Source organism: Nannobrachium achirus, assembly GCF_963921795.1.
Source record: "Nannobrachium achirus genome assembly, chromosome: 20".
NCBI classification, from domain to species: domain Eukaryota; kingdom Metazoa; phylum Chordata; class Actinopteri; order Myctophiformes; family Myctophidae; genus Nannobrachium; species Nannobrachium achirus.
In genome coordinates, this window is record NC_137827.1 from 45,004,813 (window position 1) to 45,028,199 (window position 23,387).

Consider the following 23,387-nt stretch of genomic DNA (forward strand, 5'->3'; position numbering starts at 1 on the left):
GCTTTTCCATAGTGCCACCTGCATCCATCGCAACACAATAATGATTCACCACAGCCTCCGTCTTCACATAATGGCCAAAGTCATTCGCTGAGGAGCGTGAGTATGTGTGTGTGTGTGCGCGCGCACGCCCGTGTGCGGAGGTATGTCTGTGTAAGTGTCCACATAATGGCTCAAATCATTCAATGATGGCCTCTGTGTGTCTCTGTGTGTGTGTGTGTGTGTGTGTGTGTGTGTGTGTGTGTGTGTGTGTGTGTGTGTGTGTGTGTGTGTGTGTGTGTGTGTGTGTGTGTGTGTGTGTTTAGTGCATGAGGGCCAGAAGTCAAGTGGCTGAATAAGTACAGACATCAATAAGGCAGCAGACACCTGCATGAAATTACAGCCCAGCACATCAATCAACACAGCAGAGCAAACGCCTCAAGGTTACCCAGACGGGCTTTGTGTTTCCGAGGGCCGTGGGTTTGAACCCCCGGCCTCACCTTACGGCCACAGAGGAAAACAACAGGCTGGGAAATGCATGGCTGCTGCTGCTGCTGTGCTGGCGACACATGCGCTCTATAGCGGTGTTTCACAAGCATTTGTGGCTCACGGACACATTTTTTATGGGTCCCTTAATTTTTGGTTTCCTACATTTGAACGAAATGGAACCGTTAGGTCCGTTAAGTTTGGGACTTACAAAACAAAGACACCAAATGTATATTTGGGGTTTTGGAAACAACTGCTCTATATTATAACGTGTCTATTTTTATGTCAAGCCATTTAAAATACAGGGATGTATGACTAGATTTCCATGAACACACTGCTATATGATGGTCCAGAAATGAATGTAGCATTGTAGTTTTTACCACATAGAACCATATGAAACCATCCACCCACACAGTGCAGCATTAGTGCTATCAGATCTAAGACCTGTGTGTGTGTGTGTGTGTGTGTGTGTGTGTGTGTGTGTGTGTGTGTGTGTGTGTGTGTGTGTGTGTGTGTGTGTGTGTGTGTTTTCTTAGACAAAATGCCTTTGAACCGGAATGATCTCTTACTGCTGTGTGTGTGTGTGTGTGTGTGTGTGTGTGTGTGTGTGTGTGTGTGTGTGTGTGTGTGTGTGTGTGTGTGTGTGTGTGTGTGTGTGTGTGTGTGTGTGGTGCTCCTGCTGGGAGCTACATGGTGACATTTGGGAACAGGCTTCACCTCACGCTGCTGCAGATGAGAGCTGTTCAAAAGACCTCTCATTTCAATCAGTCTACAGTCAACACCCCCCCCCCCCCACCCCCACCCCCCCCCCCCCACACACACACACACACACACACACACACACACACACACACACACACACACACACACACACACACACACACACACACACACACACACACACACACACACACACACACACACACACACACACACACACACAGAGAGAGAGAGAGAGAGAGAAGCCCTTAACGAGAGAGAGAGAGAGAGAGAGAGAGAGAGAGAGAGAGAGAGAGAGAGAGAGAGAGAGAACGTTTTTTGGGTAATAAACCCAAAACGAGACCGGCAGCGTTTCCAATCGTCCTGGTATAAAGACCCCCTAAGATAACAGGAAAGAGAGGACAGATGCGAGAGTATAGCAGACAGCACTTATAGAAAAGAGAGAGGCAGGAAAGAGGGAGGTGAAGATAGGGGTGTGCGATATGGTCATAAATATCGTTGAGATGTTGACAATGTCTCCACGATATGCCTTTTCAGAGATATCGTATATATCGATTCGTAATACAGTCCTGTTGAAATCTTAATACAGAGATTCATTGCAGAATTAATTTAAACCTGCATTTTGGTCTAAATCAGTAGTTCTCAAAATTTAAAATGTCATCATTTTTGCCCATATTATGTTATATGGTTTGTGTCCTGGCCAGTCCGTGATTTTCCAAATTTGGGCACTGTAGTGATGTCAGTTTGTTGATGTCCGTTGGGCATTGTTACCATGGTGGTGACACTGTTTTTAGTATCAGTGATTTCAGCATTAACCCATTTAGGCCTAGGATTATTGACTGCTTTAACCATTGAAAAATAGCAGATATACAAGCTCACAGCGCGGCACCGAGTGCCGCGCTGCGAGCTTGTAGATCTGCTATTTTTGAAAAATCATGATTTTTCTTTGCAAGTCTTTGAATATATCTATTTAAAAGCGAACATTTGTAACTCAAATATTTGCTTCTGGGGGGTCCCTGGAACAACATATTTTGAGATGGGGGTCCGTGGCTAAATACCTGTAATTTTGGGGGTCCTTGACATGAAAAAGTTTGAGAACCACTGATTTAGAGGAAGGATTTAGAAGTCGGGTCAAAGATCGGGTCAAAGATATTCAAAGACTTGCACACATTTTCATGTTTTTTCAAAAATAGCAGATCTACAAGCTCGCAGCGCGGCACTCGGTGCCGCGCTGTGAGCTTGTAAATCTGCTATTTTTCAATGGTTAAGGCATAAAATAGTGGTTAAAGTGGTTAAAATCTAACGCGACTCGGGCGCGTTCCTGGTATTTGAGTGTTAAGACAGACGGTTAAGCGGCAGACAGACATTCGGTAAATGAATGGTTAGATGCGACGTACGGTCACAACTACCTCACTTCTACCTCTTTGTCCGCCTGCCTTTCTCCTCCTCCTCCTCCTGCTCTCCCTTACCGTCAATCCATCCATCCCTCCGTTACCGTCTCTCCCTCCCCTCCCTCATCCCTCTCTCTGTCTGAAGAGAATAATCAATAGTCATTTCACACTCAGGTCACTTCCTGTCTATAGGGACAAGACAGGTGACCCCTGCCTGGAGAGGAGAGGAGAGGAGAGGAGAGGAGAGGAGAGGAGAGGAGAGGTAATGATTAGGGATCCATTCTGGTCAATGAGGTCACAACTGCAGCCTTGGAAGACATCTGGGTCAACAGAGAGATCATGGCACATTACAGACACTAATACTAATAATAGCACAGCCCGCGTGTGCAAGCGCACGCACACACACACACACACACACACACACACACACACACACACACACACACACACGCACACACACACACCCCTACATCTGCAACTGCTGACACATACAGAACAACTACAGTGCAACTACTGTACACACACACACACACACACGGGCGCGCAAACACCCTCACTAAACGTTATGTTCTGAAAATTTATAGCAGCGCAGCAAAGGTTTGATAGCAAAGCAACTAGCAAAAAGCAGGAACTTGGGTCTCCACAGCAGAGCTCTCTCTAGAGCTCTTTCACAGAGCTTCTGGGTACTGACTATGGCTTGCATCCCCCACCATCTCATACCCCATAATTGGAGGGAGAGCAAATACATTTTCCGGCATGGCACCTGCCGCGACGCTGCCGCGGCAGTTACCAGCGATGCCGGTCCTACTGCCGGTGACGCAGCGTGACTGCCGGTCAAACAGCCGGTCCGTGCGGCGATGGCTGCCGCGGCAGTTCCGCGGCAGGTGCGGTTGCCAGAAAATGTATTCGCTCCTTCTCCAGAAATGATTGATTGATTGTGATTGTTTGACTGACTGACTGACTGACTGACTACTATATACTTTATAACCCCAGAGTCCATATTTTGGAGATAACATTAGCCAACAATAGCAGATCTACAAGCTCACAACGAGTCCCAACGTGAGTAAATCTGCAATTTTTGGCAAAGAGATTTTGCGATTCAGGTCCAGTTTACCACGTCTATAAGGTGTAAGTGATGTTAACCACTTAAAACTCCAGCATCCGTATTCCGGGGGAAATACTTCCCCATCACATCCACTCTGCCCTCACATCCCATCATCTCATCTTATATAGGCCTCTCATAGTGCATTCAAAGCTGAAGAGAAAGAAATATTTGTTTCTAGTCGCTTCACTTTGGTCGCGCTGGTCAGCGTTGGAAAGAAATTGCCACGTCAGAATCAAGGTGAAACACCTGGAAAAAAGGGAGTCTCAAAACCAAACAACCAAACAAAACCAAAACATTTCCGTGTCTCCGGACAACATAAACGCTGATTGGCTGACGCCAGAGAGAGAAGAGAAGAGAGTGGGATGTCATGTGAAAGAAAGACAGAATGCAAAAGAGAGAGGGAAGAGAGACCGAGAGCAAGTAGGAGGGAGAGAGACAGATGGAGAGAACAGAGTAGGAAGACAAGAACACGAGTTCCAGAGAGAGAGAGAATGAGAGAGAGACAGAGAGGGAGAGGGGAAGTTGGGAACTGAGCAGGAGACAGAAATGAAAGGAGGGGAGAGAGAGAGAGAGAGAGAACAAAGAGACAGTGAATGAGAAAGCAGAGGTGCAGCCGGGTGACAGAGATACAGAGAACTACAGGAAAGACAACGAGTGGATGTTTGTAGAAGCAACTGTACAATTTGACTGTGACTGTGTGTATGTGCACGTCAGCGTGTGCATGCGTGTGTGCCTGTGTGTGTGTGTGTGTGTGCGTGCTTGTGTGTAGCTGCACCTGTGAGTGAGTGAAGAGAGAGGGTGTGTGTGTGTGTGTTCATCCATGTGTGTATTTAACCAATCTAAGGTAGAGTATAATTGAAGTCTGTGTTTTCAAGGACAGGCAGATATTGGAGGGAAGGAGCGAAGCTGCACAGTCAGCAAGCCCAGACTGATTACACTGTCTGCAGGAGGAGAGGAGAGGAGAGGAGAGGAGAGGAGAGGAGAGGAGAGGAGAGGAGAGGAGAGGAGAGGAGAGGTAGAACTAAACAAAAAAGAATCGAAATAAACATAGTGGACAGAAAGAGGGAGAGAGAAGAAGGGAAGAGAAAACAACCCAAAACAAATACTAGAAAGAAGCAGGAGAGGAAAAAGAGCAGACGAGATGTAATATTACACCTACTGTATGTAAAACCAAACCTTATGTTTTCGGTCGTATTTAATATCGCGATATTTCAGCTACAAACTAAAGGATTCAGGATAATATATAAATGCATTTCGGCCTATAATGACATGCCCAGAATAGGGATGCCAGGTGGTTAAGTCTGTCTGTGTTTACTTTTTTTTTAAGATTTTATTTTATTTTTTTTTTATATATTTTTGGGGCTTTTCTGCCTTTATTGATATAGGTATACATTAGGCTGACAGGAAGTGGGGAGAAAGATGGGGGGGTGACACGCAGCTAAGGTCGTCGGGATCGGGACTCGAACCCGCGACACACTGTCAGGCCGGATTACCAGCCTAGGTGCCTGGACCACTACTCTGTGGCCCAGGCCGGGTTTTTATAAAGATTTAACCAACCGAAAGTATTAAAAAGATCTTGAGACTAAATAACAACTACATTGGATACATTGAAACACTGGTTATTATTTTCCCATTTCCGTTTACAACGGTCTTGGACAAGGTTTCCACCCCACAGCACCGAGATAATGAGTGCCCAGTATCTTGTTGGTGGAGACTGGATGCTTCCATTACTGTGTGAGATCAAAAATTAAATGTACTTTCAATTGTCCATTATATCCTAATTTTCTACACAGGCTTTTTCTTAGAATGTCAGCAAAAAGTCCTGATTTGTAAACTAATGATGCATGTAGTCTTAAATACCAGCTTTCAGACTAAATGTGTTGAACACTGGTGCATTTTTCTTTTTGTTGCGTTTGGGAAATCTGAAATCAAAAAGCATTTTTCAGGCCAAGGAGAGAGAGAAATCAGGGACCCAGTGGCGACAGCTGCAAAAATCAGAAAAAAATAATACGCACACGGCAGTGTGCAAACGTGATTGACATAACGCAAGCTCCGATATTCGGCCTGAAGTTATATTATAATAAATATAATGTGCAAGAGGACTGTGTTCATGTTTGACATTGATGGTCATGTAGAAGTGTATTACATTTGTCCCGCCCTCAAGTGTGTCATGCTGTTGCTCCTGTTTTATTATGTTTCGTAGTAGTGTCCTGCACGTGGGTTATGCACCTTTTGGTGCACGACATTTAAAAATGTACTAGAAAGGGTCGCTCAGTAGATCACAAATATTGCCGTCTGTCTGATCTGGTGCAAGCGATGACAATGTTTAGGGGATGTGCCAGCGGATTAGAACCCCTTGATTCTGCAGTGGTTTGCAGGTACTTTACCCCCTGCCTGCGGCACCCATTAGTGCCCCCTTTTCAAGCACTCTTTGTGGAGATTTCCTCTGTGGCTATCCACAAGTTAACGTGGGCTTCACTTCCTCCACACAGCTGTTTCAAATCACTTAACAAACACCAAGTAATCAACATGCAGAGATGCAGGTGTCACAGGCTCACAGCAGCAACAGCAACCAGTCAGAATGTAGTCTTGCGTGGCCAGACTGTTGCCTCCGCGATTTGCAAATGCTTTCGATGAGTGCGAGATAAAGCGGATGTGACGCACCCGCTTCCTTGGTGCAGTAGCGATAACAAGTCCTACTGGAAGCGGTGTCTCCTTTCAATATTTTTGAGGGTGTTAGCTTTGTTAAACTATACACGCATAACAAGAATATGCCGCTCGAATGACTCTGTGCTAGTGTGTTTCTGTTATGTTTCCAATGGGACTACAGTTCAGTGCAGCAGTGGCTACTTCCGTTACTCGCCGTTTGGGAATTGTAGTTCCAGACTCTGTATAGCATTCGGAGATTGTAGAATAGTTGTCTGGCTACCCGAGACTAGGGCTAATGGGACACTGGAAACTTGTGGATAATGCAGTCAATCAATCTTTATTATAACAGACACACATACAACAAAACCTCTCGTCTACACGGCAACATCCTTCCTAGAAGCCTGCGAGGTCCACTTTGACACTTTCCGACTTTAAACCAACACTGAGGATTTTGCTGTGTTTATACTATGCCAACTCAGAGCTAATCAATAGGGTGAGATGTTTGTCCTACGCCGGGGAGGACGTAACCTCACTTCACTGCGTCTGCCAGAAAGTGGACTGCCATAATGCAGTGATGATGCACAAGCTGCGGTTCGGGAGACAAAGTTGGGTTTTGAAAAGTACGGCTGTAAATAACTGTAATCGATTACCGGATAGCACAAATAGCTTGTCTACAGGCTCACATTGTGAGCTTGTAGATCTGCTGTTTCTACTTGCGGAACAACACTCTGGTTCCGAAGAAGATATCTCAAACACAACAGGATGAATTGAAATGGATTTGCTCCCCAGAGGATGAAGCCAAAGGGTTTTGGTGGCCTTACCTTTAGTGCCACCCTATAGGCCAACAAAATCGAATTGACTTGCTGAGTGCATTCACACTCCCCGGAGGATAGCCATTTCACCCTGGGGCCAAAATGTCAACTTTGCATATAAGACATCTCATAATCTACAGTAATTGGCGGATTGCAGGGTGAACCGATTTTGGTGGCTTTCCTCTAGTAGTGCCACCCTGGGCCAAGATTTCCACTTATATGTTTTACGGCACTTTGTAGCTTTTTGGGGTACTTCAGTTATATGGTATGTTTTTTATTCAGTGAACATACAATATATGCCACCCTTCAATTATGGCCACTAATATACATTTGTATCCCCCACTAGTGAGCGTGAGGCTCCTAGGATGGCAATGACAGTTGGTGAAAACCAATAACCTCCTTGTCATTTTAGATTTTTGCATTGGCTATTCAAAAATAGCAGATATACAAGAGTTATTACATGTGCTATTTTTTGAAACATTTTTGAAAAGTCTTGGAAGTGTAAGAACTACTGATTTGGAAGCATTTCTTTGAAATCGGTCTCAAGTCTTATTGGGTTACGCTACTATGGTGTCAGTTGCTGCATGGCCTCTAGGGGGGCTTTTAGACTCTCTCTCTCTCTCTCCCCCTCTCTCTCTAATCCTGGAAGGCAACAGTCTTTGGCGTGTTAACTAGCCCACAGGGGAGGAGGGAAGGAGAGAGGGAGGAGAGAGGACAGAGTAGCGGTTAGAACACAAGGCCCACTTTGTGTTGGTGGTTTGTCTGTAGTCTGAATGTTGGCCAAACACTTGGTCTCACAGTAGCCAAGACGATTAGATAGATATCTAACATCTGGGGTCACAACTACAGAGAAGTGGTTAAGACCAAACAGAAATATGTGGCTCTTAGAGCAACCACGGACAAACCATAGACTCCCATTAATGGCCAGCCAATCAAGAGACATGGAAAAATGGTCTTAGGATATAAATGTTGTTGGTTATCAGCCTGCTCGTTTCTATGATGGGGGAGAAAGTTAAGATGTTTAACCAAGGCATACCCGACCCCATATGCTCGTTAGAACGCCAACACCGGTGAAGACATCGCCAATGGAAGAGTGTCCATGACGTTTGGATCATCGGAGACCTTCGTAGCAAATGACACACAGTATGGCGATACACTTATCGGCAGAAATTGATAGGAATGGCAGTGGATAAGGTACATAATATTGTCATTCAATGTTAAGTTCAAATGTACTGTAGTGTTGAAACTAACTAGTTTCCATGGGACCTTCCTTATTTACTTGCACGCACACCATGGAGGTTTACGTCTAAGCCACAGCCACTCAATTTTGACTGGGTAAAAGCGCAGCATGCTTCCAACTGAAGGGCCTGCCCCCTTAGGAGCACTATTATCCGGATATTCTTAGACCACACCGACAGATTTTCATGCAAATTGAAAGTCCAGTCTTGAGAGATTAGGCCACGTGAGACTAGACCTAAGCTAGACTACTCTCTCTGTCTCTTTCTATGTATTTTTCCTCTCTGTAATGACTGTCTCGGTGTCTGTCTGTGTCCAGATGTCTCTCATTTTGTCTCTGTCATGCCCTTCGTCCTTCTGTCACCAACTCTGTCCAAGGTCATCTCCTTGCCCTTTACAACAATTTGTCCTCTGTCTGCATTTAAACCCATCCTGTGCCCCTAAGCCCAAGTGTCTTTTTTCTACCTGTCCATCTTCTATCCACTTTCTTTTAGCCCCATCCTGTTCATCTTGCCACCCCTCTCCTGTGCTCTCTATCTCTCTCTGTCTAGTACCTCTTAACACGGCATACCCTCCTCTCCCCAAGCCTCAGGCTGTGACAATAACCCAATATGTCTCCCTCCCACCTCCCCTGGCCTCTCCAGGGCAGCAAAACAAGCGCTCCGACGGCCATCAGGAAGCCATTAAACAGCCATTTGGTGCGTTAGATGGATCTAACGGGTCCTCTAGCAGGGCACACGTCCACACAGTTTCACTTCACATCAAGTGGAGCGCAAGAACAAGCTCCCTGACTGATTTCACCTCTACTCATCTTGCTCTCTCTCTCCCTCTCTCTCTCTCCCCCCCCTCTCTCTCACACTCTCTCCATTTCTAAATCTCATTGTCTATCTCACAGCTGTCGCCGGCGCTCTCGCTCTACCTGTCATTCTCTCCATCTACTCCTCCATTATTCACTTTCTCCCGCTCTCTCATCTACTTTCACTCCCTCCTTCCTGTACCCTCACTCCCTGCGTTTTTTTCAATCTCGTCCGATCTCTCCCCCTCCTCGCACCCCTCCGTCTCTCACTCTTTCATCCCCGTCGCTCTTTTCATTCCTCTCCTCCCACCTTTTTTCTAACCCTCTCCATCTACAGCTCCTTGCACAAATTACATGCTCCTCTCTCTCTCTCATTCCTACACACACCCAACAGTAGTATAATAGGCCAGGTGTCCATCTGAAGACAATTATCGGCCCTAGGGATGATAACACTCAGCTATCAGCCCTGTAGGGCCCCATAGCACGCCGAATTGTCACTGCCGAGCGACCTCGCTGCCAAAGGAACACACTGTACCATGTCTAACATGGACATAACTCTTCGCTAAGGATGGGTTTGCCGTTAAATCCACAGCTGAGGACTGAGGACTCTCCCTCCCCACGCCGTCGGAGAACTCCCAGTGGGACTGTGCCATTTCTCCACCAAGGCAGTTAGTCCGTGACAGCAAATGTTAATCTATTTATTCAATTAAACTGCTGATTAAATGCCGTTTTCCTGTTGTCTTTTGTGAATAAATAAGGGTATGTCACGTCAACCCAGCATGCATTGTTGCCCCCGGGTGATAATCTATAGACGGATACGTCAATTATATGGATGGAGGGGTGGACAGAAGCGATGGATTGAAAGGTAGTGGATGGGATGCATTGGAGGGACATAGAAGTGCACAGTCTGTTAGGTATCGGTACAAGTGGAACGCCCCGGAATCAAACCCTGGTCTCCTACGTGGGAAGCCAACATCTTATCCAGTAGCGCAGGGGTCCTTGGGAGGGGGTTCTAGGGGGTCCCCAGCAAAAGTAGTTAACATAGCGTCACAATCATCTCAACCGCTTCATCCATTTATATGTTGGCTATTCAAAAATAGCAGATCTACAAGCTCACAGCGTGTCACTTCGTCCCTTCTACATTTGACCCATCTTATGGAGCAGTGAGCAGCCACCGGACCAGTGACCTTGATCAAGGTCACTGATGGGAGTAGTAGTATGTGTACCTTAAGCAGCATGCAGGTCTTTTTGTGCCTTTTTGAGTCCAACACAGTAAGTAAACACAAGGGGAACATGCAAACTCCAAACTGGAAGGATCCCCCCTGCCTGCATGGGTTTGAAACCGATAGTGATGGGCAATCCCGTTCATTTCAGTGAAAGGAATCATTTCGTTCACGGTAATGATCCGTTCAAAAGAGTTGTTCATGTTCACCGCTCAGAGCGCGATCGTCCTGTGATAAACACTACCGCGTGAGCATTTGTGTTACCTTGCGAGTACATCCCGCCGTCACGTCCTGTGTGCCAGGGGCGATTGTGGGCAGGGGGCGGGGGGTATGAACAAAAGTGTGAACGACACATTTCAGGGATTTGACGAACCGTTCACGAGTCAGCCTTTGTGATTATGAATGAATCACTCATGAACAACACATCACTAGAAACCGAGAGCTTCTTTCTTTAACCACTTAAACCACTGTGGTTGAGCGGAGGCCCCCAGGGCTCTATGCTAGTGTCTTTTCTGTTTTCCGTTATTGTGGGGAAAACCTTTGCTGACAATATAACACGTCGCAGCGCGACCCGTTATATTGTCATTGGCATACCATTATAAGTGAAGTCTTTCAAAAATTAAATAATAAAATAATCCAAGAATAGCTGATTTCCAACACATTCTGAGCTTCGAATTGCCCATTTTCACTATTTGTCGTACAGCGAAGTATATAGGGACTTAAGGCGGTGTAAGTGATATTCTTGTGTTAAAATATGTTTTAAATGCTCTATATTCCGGCTCCATAATCACTGCTATACAGTGTTTGGTCTCTCCATCTCTCCAGTTCTTATAATGTGCATTAGTAAGGGCCAATTATATGAAGATATGGCTGAAAATTGGCGAAGGGCCTCCTTTTAAGTGGTTAAAGTGATTGAGAGAGAAAGAGTTGAGCGCGTGTTGCTCAAGAACACGTTGCTTCCACGCACGTCAGCTGCTGTAAGGATTAAATCAGTGACAGAACAGTCCCTCTATATCAACATGTTGGCATATTTAGCGAGAGAAATGAGCAACAAGCACAAAAGAAGCGACTAGGACGCATGATCACACACACAGATGATGGTCCACAGACAAATAAATATAATTTGGAGGGTCTGTGACATGAAAACATTTGAGAATCAGTTTGAGAAACAACTGCACTTTAGAAAAAATCCCCCCCTCGCCTCTCCCCCAAAAAAGCTACCCGCAACTACTGATATTTACAAGCAACAGAATAACGAGCCCAAAGTCGCATATAATAAGCAGACAAACTGCGCTCTCTCCCTCCCTGCCACCATAAACTAGTTCATTCCGTTGTTCCATGTCCACGTAGTTGTGTATGGCATAAATGCACCATCTCTTCTGCTCTAGCCTTTTGCAAGACAGAATTTTCTCCGGGTAATAAATGGTAATGTAGCTTGTGCTGTGAAACTGTATGTGTTTATTGCATCTCAATTAACTAATTAACTCCGAACCAATTTCCTCTCTCTCTCTCCGAGCGAGGACGCAGAGAAGTTTGCCCTGGCTTAAATGACATGGAAATTCAAGCGTCGGTCCTGGCTCACAGACAAGCTCCTAAATTCATTCTGGGGTTCGCGTTTTATTCGGAAATGAAAAGTTTTGACTGGAAACTTTTTAATGTCGACGCGTGAGGGAATGTGCCTCTGGCAGAACTGTGTTCAACCATATATACTTCGTTGACCGGGGTCCCACAGGCGCCTATACATGGTCCCCCAAGTGTCATGAGCTTGTAGATCGGCTGTTTTTGCTGAATGTTCGCCTATTACGACGACATGCCTATAGAGATGCAAGGCAGGTCATATGGCTGAGAGGAGTCCCTCAGAGCTCTAGTGCATTTTCAGTTTTCTGTTATTGTGGACAATAGAGATGCTCCCATTGCAAATGGAATCAGTATCTGCCGATACCGATATTCCCGATCACAGCGTTAAATCCATAAATTCATATATTTTAAGATTCTTCTTACAAAACATTGACATTGTATATTAAGTATAAACATTAGGAGATTGCAGGCTGAGGTCCTTTAGTATCCAATTCAACTTGTAGGAGTTGAAGCTGAGGTTACATTCAGTCCCACAGATTTTGTGAAAATAGCTCATCTAGCTTGTAGATCGGCAAAGCCGATACTGATCAAAGCCGATAGAGGCATTATCGCCCGATCGCCATCACTCACCAATCAATCGGCCAAGTGGACAAAGCCTCCAGAGAAGACAGACAGGCGATCGACAGCTCATGCTATTTTTTGCGAAAGCTTTCCCCACAATGGGAATGCTGGGGTTAAAGCGGGTAAACTAGGGACAACATAACAGAGCCATCTACCGTATTTTGTAGTCTGTTTGGTTGTATTCCTTATTGAGGAAACCTAATCAATTCTCCTTACTGCTGTGAGGACATGTTAGAGGACGCAGCACAATAGATTCCCATTCCAGACTCAAGTGCTACATCTGAATGTGAAGTCATATGGATTTAATATCACGGCCTGTGTACTGTCATGTTGTCTGTTTAGGAAAAACAGATAAATACACAAGATGCAGTCTGGAGTGTGTCAGCGTCGACATCCCAAACAACACAAACAGCCTTCAGTGAAAACACACTAGCTTTCAGGAAACAAAAGGAGGATTTGTCCAAAGAACACTGGCACATGACAGGGAAAATTGCTTTTCATAAACTGTACATTTTTAAAAGAAACAAGGCTTTCTGTTTTGATTTAACTTAATTCTCTCCTCAAACTACTTCTGCGGTTTCTTGTTGAAGTGTCTCTTCTGACAGGATGTGTCTTTCTGTCTAAGCTCACCAGAATATAGACACCACTATGGATGCGTTCATGTGAGGTTATGTTGTGTTGACCGAAGGCCAACGCACAACTACAGAAACATTACATCCATACTTAAACTTGTAATGTTTTTTTTTTTGTCAAATGAATGCCCTACGTCAGGTGTCTTCAACAGGGGGCCCTGGACCCCTAAGGGGTCCTCAGTTACTACAGGGGGTCCTCCAAATCTTTTTTCTCCTTTTTCATAATAACCACTTGAACCCTAGTGTCCATAATATATTCTGAGAAGTTTAGCCAAAAATAGCAGATCTACAAGCTCACAACGCCTTGCGCTGCGAGGCGTTGTGAGCTTCGGCTATGAGATCGGCTATTTTCAGCAAAAAGGTTGGGTGTAGAGGGGAAAAAGAGCAGACTAAGTACTAAGAGTGAAAGGTCAAGTTTATTAAGCATTGACGGTTCAAGTGGTTAAATATCTGAAAACACAAATTGCTGTCAAAACAATGAAACTATATGGAATCTATGGAAAGGTTGCGGGGGTCCCTGCTTCATCTCTCTCTCAACTAAGGGGTCCTCGGCCTGAAAACGCTGAAGTCACACAAAAGAATCAGAAATAGCAGATCTGCAAGCTCAAAACATGTTGCAATGAGACACGTTTTGAGTCTCATTGTAACTTAACTATAGCGATCTACACCTTCAGGAAAATACTTTATTAACCACTTGAACCCTATGTGGGCCATGACATAATAGGCAAATGTTCTGCAAAAATGTGAAAATAGCAGATCCGCAAGCTCAGAATGCATCGCAATGTGACATACTGTGAGCTCGTAGATTGGCTATTTTCTGTGAGGATATTTGGTGTAGAGGGGAGAAAAAAAGGATTGGGCCGAGGTCAGAGCCCTGAGGGACACCGGTCAACCCAGTATACAGTATAGTGTTTAAGGGGATAATGAACAACTATTCCTCAGACCTTCCTCAGGACTGAGGAACCGTTTAAGGCAGGGGTCTTCAACAGGGGGTCCAGGACCCCTAGGGGGTTCTCAGAGTTACTACAGGGGGTCCTCCAAATCTTTGTGTGATAGAATCAGCTATTTTTGGAGGGGGAAAAGTCAAGTTTAAGTATTGACCGTTCAAGTGGTATATCTGAAAACCCACATTAACACGAATCCAAAATATGCTGATGATCGTGCTGTCAAACAATGAAACTATATGGAATCTATGAACAGGTTGTGGGGGTCCCTGCTTCATCTCTCTCTCAACTAAGGGGTCCTTGGCCTGAAAACGTTGAAGACCCCTGGTCTAAGGACCGGAATGTTCCTCTGTATGTTATGCAAGAGTGTGGGAACAGTCTCTTTTTACATTAGGTTATATTGTGTACAAAATGCAGCTTCTTGCATGACTGAAGACAATACAGTTTGTACAGTGTCTGCTATTGTACAGCGTCAGCATTATTATGCCTAAAATGCAAGACACATGTCAAGAAGAAGAAACAATAACAGATTTAATTCAACGCAAGTCATCCACTGAAAAATGAATGCAATTGAAGAATGGCGGTCCAACCGCACATGTGTGTGCAATTGTGTGTGTGTGTGTGTGTGTGTGTGTGTGTGTGTGTGTTTGTGTGTGTGTGTGTGAGAAATGTGATTTGGTGACATGAGGGAATCTGAGCATCTTTCGTTGATTGTCGAGGTGAAATCTACACCTTTACCACAGCTTAACTTGACTGACTTTACACACACACACACACACACACACACACACACACACACACACACACACACACACACACACACACACACACACACACACACACACACACACACACACACACACACACACACACACACACACACACACACGCAGGTTTGATTATTTCCATTTCAGTTAAAGCATGTGCAACTGGTTTTGCAATATAACACTGCAGATACCAACACAACGGAAACGGCCAGCACAATTAGAATAGATGACATAATAATCGTACATAAGCATACGGGAATAGAATCCGGGCAAGTAGGAGACAATAGAAGATTTAATAGCATATCACCCGGCCACAAATACAATCCTTTACATCATCACACAGCAAGTGACAGCCGCCTCCACTGCAATAATAGAGCACATTCACTCACACTCGACATTTAGCCTCGCGCTGACCCGCTCCAATGACACAGACACAGACACAGACCGGCTGCACGCCTCTAATAGAGCCGTCAATTGTCAGCAATGGAGTGAGATTTATTCCAGTGGACAGCACATGGCCTGGTGGTAATTAGCAGCGCCATAATAAGCAACGGGAACACAATGTATGGCCTATGGAAAAAAAGGCACCTTGCACCTAATGAAGAGAAATTGACGGGGAGAATCTGCAGCACGTTAGGCCTGGATGTGCCATATGTTGTCAATAGAACAGAGCAGAATGTAGGACTGGGCAATCATATTTATATATTTATATATTGTGATGAGACTAGATATTGATAGATAAATACGTAAAATATTGTCTGGGATGTGTTGTCTTTTAGATTTAATCACTCAAGCCACTTGCAAAAGATGTCCACAAAGTGTGTGTGTCAGTGTGTTGCAATGTGCCATGTTGATGACACTTGTAGGTCTGCTATTTTTAAGATTGTATTATTATAACAATATGATATCATTGTCACAATATCAAGGTATGTGGTCGACAATACATATATCACCCAGCCCTAATAGACCTTGGAGACAACCCAGAAGCCATTCCTGGTGGTTATAAGTCCAGTGGGACTAAAAACGGTGTGAGTAAAAACAAACTATTTCCAGTCCACCTCAGCAACAAACCAGATCAACCAGGTTTCCAGCAGTTAGGGGCTAACCCTGCAACAGCCCCCCCCGCCCGGGAACACAGAACAGCTTTGCCCTGTAGACTTTCCATCCTCCTTTTCTCCAGTATTACCTGGATTGGCACGGCTTGGAATCCGATAGGGTGTAATCCATGTGCCTACTACATTAAAAAAAGAGTTCCTCAACAGCTAAGAGCATCTATAGTAATTCCCACCACCGTCAGGCAGGCCGGGGCTCTCTGAATCCCCCTGTCACTCACACACACACACACACACACACACACACACACACACACACACCAGAAGTATAGTGGGAGCTACAACAGTCTGGCCTAGCTTCAGAGAGAGAGCGAGAGAGAGAGAGAGAGAGAGAGGGAAAGGGAGACCGAGAGAGAGGTGGGAGAGAGAAGGAGGAGAGAAGAGAGAGAGAGAGAGATGAGCAGACAGGCGCGTTTGTCATCGATGAATGCACATGTTTTCCTCGACGCTAAAACAGCTCGCTCGGAGCGTAAACAAAGTGGGGATATGCCTGCATTACAGCTGCTCTCTGAGCAACACGCACACCCTCCCCACCACACACACACACACACACACACGCACGCACGCACGCACGCTCAGTCAGCCAGGCAAGGAGGCAGGCAGAGCCCCACCTCCTCTCTCTATAAGACCTGTTACCCAGCCAGGCAGCCACAAGCTCTCTCTCGGTCTAGGTGACAGACAGACACACACACACGCCAACACACCCACCCACTGACACGCGCGCACATATACATACATACACGCACAGCGACAGACTGACACAAACACACAGGCGAAACGCCGTCTGCTCCCCGTGTGAAAAGGGCAGCGACAGCAGCAAAAAAAACTTGTGACACACAACAACATAGCATCACAACGGCGACGGAACAGCAACAAAATGACAAGCGATAAAAGCAGCAGGAGGAGGAGGAGCAGGAGGAGGAGGAGGAGAGTGTGTAGTGTCAGTGTGTGAGCCCCGTTTACCGTTCTCTCCGCGACGGGTCCTGCTGCTGTATGCTCGGCTTGGTGGGCGCCATCTTCCTGCAATTATTTGATTTCTTACTTTTCTCCCTGCCTCCGTCGCTCCTCTGCTCGGTTGTCTCTATGTTGTTAAGCGGGGGCGACGCGGCGGCGGCGGCGGGGCGCCCTGGCGGCAATGCGTCACGCGAAGGTGTGTTAAAGACAAAGCCATGTCGGTGTGTGTGTGGCGTCTGGTCGCTGGCTCTCTCTCCTCCCGTATGTGTGTGTGTGCGTGCGTGCGTGTGTCCCCCTCGGTAACCCGGCGGCGGGGGCTGCCTGCCTGCCTGCCTGCCTGCCTGCAGCCTGCAACAAGCCGCCTCCAGTCAACTGACTGACTGACTACCAAACGCCGAGACCGAGCTGCGTCGGCATGCCGAGCAGAGCGAGCCTGAGCCCGGGGAACTGCGCCTCGAATCCCCGCCGGTTTCTCTCTCTTTCTCTCTCTCCCACGCCACGGCTTCTCCTCGCTTCTCTCCGCGCGCTCCCTCACTCTCTCGCTCTCTCTTCTTTACCCAACACACACACACATACGACACATGCACACACACGGGCACGGGGGGCTGTCACACAAGTGGAATTCCTACGCTATGCTGTGTTGAAAATAAAACGATTAAAAAAACCGGCGTGTGTGTCGATATATTATGTAGCACATTCTATGTTTTGCGTTTCTGTTTCACACACCTTTATATTCATAAGACCCAATTACTGAATGGCAAGTCTCCAGCTTTTTTTCATCAGAATGTATGACTGACACTTATTTACTACGACACTATGGCACATTAGGAGCCTACTAGTGGTTCTCAAATGTTTATATGCAACCACCTTGCAGGAGTGTTTGTCCGCATGCATGGCTCTCTGAGGTGAGGTGAGACAGACAGAGGGAGAGAGGACCGTGTGGCTGCCTCTCAGCGCACTGCCAGCTGGACTCCGTTATTTCTCTCCCAGTGCTTTCTGTCTTTATTTTACAAAACAAAATGCGGAGCGTTAACTCTGCGACCGTAGTGTTTTTATTTGAGCTTTGCTATAAAAAAAAAAGATAAATGTCTCCCCCTGTGTCCCCCCAATTAGGCGTAATAAATACAGTAAGCCTATACTAAAAAAAATCTCAGTGAATTAAACTTGTTCTTCTTGTATGTCGCCTGTTGCAAAGAAGTAAGTAGGATATGTGTTGCTGTTGATTGCTTGAATGCAAATTCGAATAAAGATCCCCTCGTTGAAACAACCATATGCCCTTACAAACCACAAATAGTATTTCCATAATTAATTCTCTTCCCGATAAGAGAAATGACAAAACCTATAACTTTCTATTGTCAGCAAAAAAAGACACCGCCGTCACGACATGAAGCTTTGATGCGTTTGGACGGGCGCGTCATTATTGCCTCAACACATGCACGCTCATTAAAGGCGCATTCCAATACACGGGGAGAAAACGACCGAAGCCTGTGTTTTTTACATATATTTCCATTTCCTTTTATGTATAATTCATTGTAGCCCTAATAGCTTCGCCTGCTGATTAACCCGAGGCGGCAGGCCGTGTATAGCTGAAAGCCGCCTCTCTCCACCAATGACCCGTCAAGGTCAAAGGCATGCCGGCTCGCCTGGATGGATGGATGGCTGACTGGCTGGGGCTGTGTAGAGAGGTGGTCCCCAAAGTGGGGTGCGGGGACCCCCAGGGGTCCACGCGGGGGTTCCAGGGGGTCCCCAGCAACATTATTTAATATATAGCATTTTTATATCTTATGCAACTTTAACCCTCCTATTTATTCAAAAATGTTTGAACAATATGTGAAAATATACAAAAAATATTCTGTTATGGCGGTCCCTTGTAAAGTATTTTCAGATGAGGATCCGCAAACAAACACACCATAGGCATAGGCTATTCATTTGGGGGTCCTTGTCTGAGAATATAGTCTCCGGGAGCGGCTGTATAGCCATTTCATCCTGGCATGCATAAAGACGCACTGTGACAATTTAATAACGTAACAGGTTATTTCATGCATTGAACATATAGTCACCGGTGAGCCATTGAATAGTAAATTAATGGCTAGTCCTGTTTTGTAGTTTAGGATTTCTAACTAAATATAGTTGTTGTTTTTTGTCCACGAAAGTTAGATAGTCTATTTAGGCTAAATTAGAATTTGATAATAGGATAGGCTACAACAAATTGTAAATACAACCCTGCTATAATAGCCTATATATCCTAATTCAAGTAGCCTATGCCTTGGGTTTTTTGAGGCGTCCATGTAGTTTTAGTAAAGTGTTTGCCGCGGTTGGTCTCGTCGTGAATGTTGCTGTCAGCTCCTTTTCTCTCTAGCTCTCTCTCCATCTCGGCCTGTTTATTGGGAGCAGTCAAACGGAGTAGACGTGGATAATGGGGTGTAATGTATAAACATATTAGCACACAGCTGTTGGGTTGAGGGGGGAGACGTTATGGAGAGCTTGATGGAAACGGCCTGTAGTACATGACGACAGGGGAACCGGTACATGACCATAAGATGTAGGCCTATTAAATATACTGTTATATTCAAATGACCGTCTAGGCTACACACAGTCAACAACATTGCAGGAGTAGGACTCAAAAAAGTAGGCCTAAACTTTTCTTTATAGAAGAGGATTTGGAGAATGTTGAACAAATCCTCATTGTTAATTATCTCTGAATATAGGCTATACTTACACGATATGAAACCAAATGGACCCTTAACGGAGGATCTGTGGAGGGTTGATTCATTGTGGGCCTTTTGCAGAGTGATAGACACTTTCGGCGCTCCGAGGCAAAAACATGCATTGTTCAGAGACGGTCAGACGGCCTGCCTGAATGCTTCCCGGTCGCGTTATTTGTTGCTTTGCAGCGGCAGACACTAAGCGTCAGTTAGGGGCACTTCTTCTAGGGGCCCACCGTGCATGGCGTGAAGTGATTTATATGTCCGTTCCGTTGTGTTTGTGTCCCCAAGCTTCTCTGCGACGACAGAGAGTTTACAAGCACTGCTCTCTCTCTGTCTGTGTGTGTGTGTGTGTGTGTGTGTGTGTGTGTGTGTGTGTGTGTGACTGTGTGTGTGTCGTGTTGGTTTGTTGCCCCCCCTGCAGCTCTGGTTGATTAGAAAAATATCCCTACTGAGCGACGTGGCGCATAAGCAATCATTTAGATTAATAGTGGGAGAAAAAAAGGCGAATCAAATGATAAATAACAGGCGACAATTAGGTGGATTGTTACTACGACAAGTTGTTGTGAGACGAGAGAGTGGGAGTGAGAGTGTGGTTGTTTCTGTACGGCGGCATTAATGTGCTCAACCTCTCGGCTCCTGAAGTGTCAAACTCAAGTCGTTATTGTCAGAAATGGCTTCCCCATGTATCTGCATGCCTCTTCTGCATAAGGCTAAGTCAGGCTTTCGCCTAGTTCTCAAACTTTTTCATGTCACCAAATTGTTATTAGGCTGCGGACCCCCATGTGAAAAGACATGCCAGGGACCCCCAATGATCTTTTTGTTTGTTTGTTTTGCGGCTCTAGCAGTGATTTTCAACCATTTTAATATCAGGGGACCGCCAGTTTGACATGCAATATAGGCTACGGCATTCATATCTCTGAGACCCCAATTTATATTGTGAAATCAATGAATTTAACTCGGAGATGCAGGAATGGAACATACTTGTAGAGTTGCATACCCATAAGGGTCCTTTTGGTTCCTAACCATCATTTAGCTGGGGACCCCCTGGAATCCCCTCAAGGACCCCTGGGGGTCCCCGGCCGGACCCCACTTTGAGAACCAAAAGGCTAAGCCATATAGCTCTGTAGAATCAAACCCAAATATCCCCCTTGAATCATAAAGGGCTTTTTAAAGCGTAAAGTCTTAAGATGTTACTTTTTGGAGCCTTTGAGATTAAGAAAAAAAGAAAGAAAACTGGTCCAGAACGGTTGTGACAGTTGGTTTTTTATCCCGTTGAGATGTCCATATGTCAGAATCAAAGAAGGGATGATGGCATATACAGCGACAAGAAGATAGCTTTCAACCTTTGAAATGGGACATCACACCAGGGGATTAGTCCTAGACTTTGACAATCCCCTGCTCTTTTTCGGGTCTATCTCTGATCTCCGCGTTCAGAAGCCATAAAACAGTCCCACAGAGTTACAAATGCCCAACTGCAGAAAAGAAACGCTTAAAATGTTGACCTCTGCTTCAAAGAAAAAACAAAAAGAAAATCAGGAAACTCGAACTGAAATAGTCTTAAAAACTATCACTGACACTCCGGACACAATCCATCGTGATCCGACATACCTCTGCTGGTAAGCGGAGATTCCCTGGACGGTCTGAGGGTTGCCGTTAGTGCTGCCCGGCACTCTGCCGACCGCGGGTCCCGTCGCCATCCCTCCGCCGCCGGCTCCACCACCTGCTGCAGCCGTCACCTGCACGCTGAAATCCGGGAAGATCCGGATCATGATCCCGCTGTTTGTCTCTCTTTCTCGGGTGTAATAACAATAATAGTCCCCTCTCCCCACACTCTCCCTCTCTCTCTCAACACAACCCCGATAAACGACAGGAGAGGAGCAGAGGAGAGCTACCAGGCGGGGAAGAGTCAATGAAGATAGGTTGTTATTTCACCCCAAACATAAAACACATCAAAAATACAAAATAAAAAAACAAGATCCTTTTTTCCCCTCCCTCTTCTTTCTGGTGATCACCGGAGCTCCAAGCGCTCACTCCAGCACCGCTGTCGCCTCCACGACACCGTCCGCGGCGACCATTCCTCCGCCGGTCATTTCCTTCCACAGCAGCGGACGACGGGGGGACAAGTGCGAGGCTTTCTGCAAGCAGCCTGGTAATGACATTGATGCCGTTAGAGGGAGTGGGAGTGTGTGGCTGTGGCTGTGTGCGTGCGTGTGTGTGTCGGTATGTGGGGGTCTGGGGGAGAGTGCCGTGCGTGCGTGAGCGGGGCTGAATTGCTTTGCGTCCTTTTGCGCACGGTGGGAAAAGAGAGAGAGATAGAGAGAGAGAGAGAGAGAGAGAGAGAGAGAGAGAGAGAGAGAGAGAGAGAGCAGAGATTGACTGATAGCAGTGTTTGTTCCAACAGGAGGAGGATTGTGCGTAATAACGCAGCAAATCAACCAGTCTCCTGTTATTCACTGCTGGGAGCGCATATAGCCTATAAAAAAACTCTTATTTCTCAGCGATTTCCTCTGATTCATATTATTTTGTTATGTGTTAAAATTCATTTAAAAGGTTTTGTACAGTGAGTTAAAAGCTTTCCCAACTGGCGGATAAAATAGCCCATAGGTGGAGAGTCACCAATTAATATATAGGGCTTTTCATTTTTCTTTTTCTTTTTTTTCTCTCCTTTTTTTTTCTTTTTTGCTGGATTTATCTTCCCGAAACAAAAGTTGGTTTATGAAAGCAACAAATGTCCACGGAACAAACTATGGTGAGTTATCTGCGCGTAAAACTGGAATAAAATATGTAAAATTAGAAGAGAAGAGAAGAGAAGAGAAGAGAAGAGAAGAGAAGAGAAGAGAAGAGACGAGACGAGACGAGACGAGACGAGAAGAAATAACACATGCACAGTCAGTCAACTTATTCAGAACAGGAGGATATTCCCTTAACAAAGCCCAGAATGTCTGGTTCCATCAATTGAAGTGTAAAGTCTGCTCTTTCTGCAGCTCGTCTCTCTTGTCGGGTTCAACTAAGCCTTTCTCATCTCCTCTTCTCCCTCCTCGCCCTCTCACTTCTCCCGCTTCTCCGCTCTGTGCTCTCCTCTCTGCGTGGGGCTCAGTCAGTGTGCGTGTGCGTGTGCGTGTGCGTGTGTTTGAGACTGGTGATTCGGACTCCGAGATGAAGTGTTTGTCTGTCTCCTCCTCGGCTTCCAGACTTCCACGACCCTAACCCTGCAAGCAACCATCCCACACTCTCCAAGCCGGGCTGTGCTACTTTCTATAGGCCCTATACTTTGTTGTTGTTAATGATACAGTCTATGAATTAACTATTATAGGCTAAACACACTAACATTAACTAACATTTCTTTACAGGCTGCCGCGGCGATGCCCACTGCTGCTCTGTGCTCTGTCAGCCCCATCCAGAGGCTCAGGCGGAGATGGAAACCCCGCGGGGGCGCGCAACCGACCCCTGTAACCAATCAAAAGGAGAGCGAAGAGCGCGCTTGGAAGGGGTGGGGGGTGGAGGAATGGAGGGTGGTGTGTGATGCGGTGCAGTAACCCGTTGTGTACCGGTACAAAGAGCGAGAACATAGTGGGGGAGAAGGAAGGAGACAGGGTGAGGAAACAGGGACAGAGAAAGACAGACTGCGGACATTAGCGCCAACTGTCAACCAATAATATTGTTTTTCAAAGGCCACA

The 23,387-nt window shown here is 45.9% G+C and overlaps 2 protein-coding genes across 2 annotated transcripts in view; both read right to left on the reverse strand.

The window, feature by feature from the left end:
• Window positions 1-18,420, reverse strand: part of LOC308305459 (beta-1,3-galactosyltransferase 2-like) — a gene marked incomplete at both ends in the record, with an annotated part of 39,682 nt that extends 21,262 nt beyond the window's left edge. Inside the window, 2 exons of the mRNA XM_080750255.1 lie at window positions 17,012-17,174; window positions 18,384-18,420. Coding sequence (XP_080606381.1) covers window positions 17,012-17,174; window positions 18,384-18,420 — 200 coding nt within the window. The remainder of the gene's footprint in view (window positions 1-17,011; window positions 17,175-18,383) is intronic.
• Window positions 1-21,479, reverse strand: part of npas3 (neuronal PAS domain protein 3) — a gene marked incomplete at both ends in the record, with an annotated part of 476,542 nt that extends 455,063 nt beyond the window's left edge. Inside the window, one exon of the mRNA XM_080750653.1 lies at window positions 21,319-21,479. Coding sequence (XP_080606779.1) covers window positions 21,319-21,479 — 161 coding nt within the window. The remainder of the gene's footprint in view (window positions 1-21,318) is intronic.
• Window positions 21,480-23,387: the final 1,908 nt, after the last annotated feature.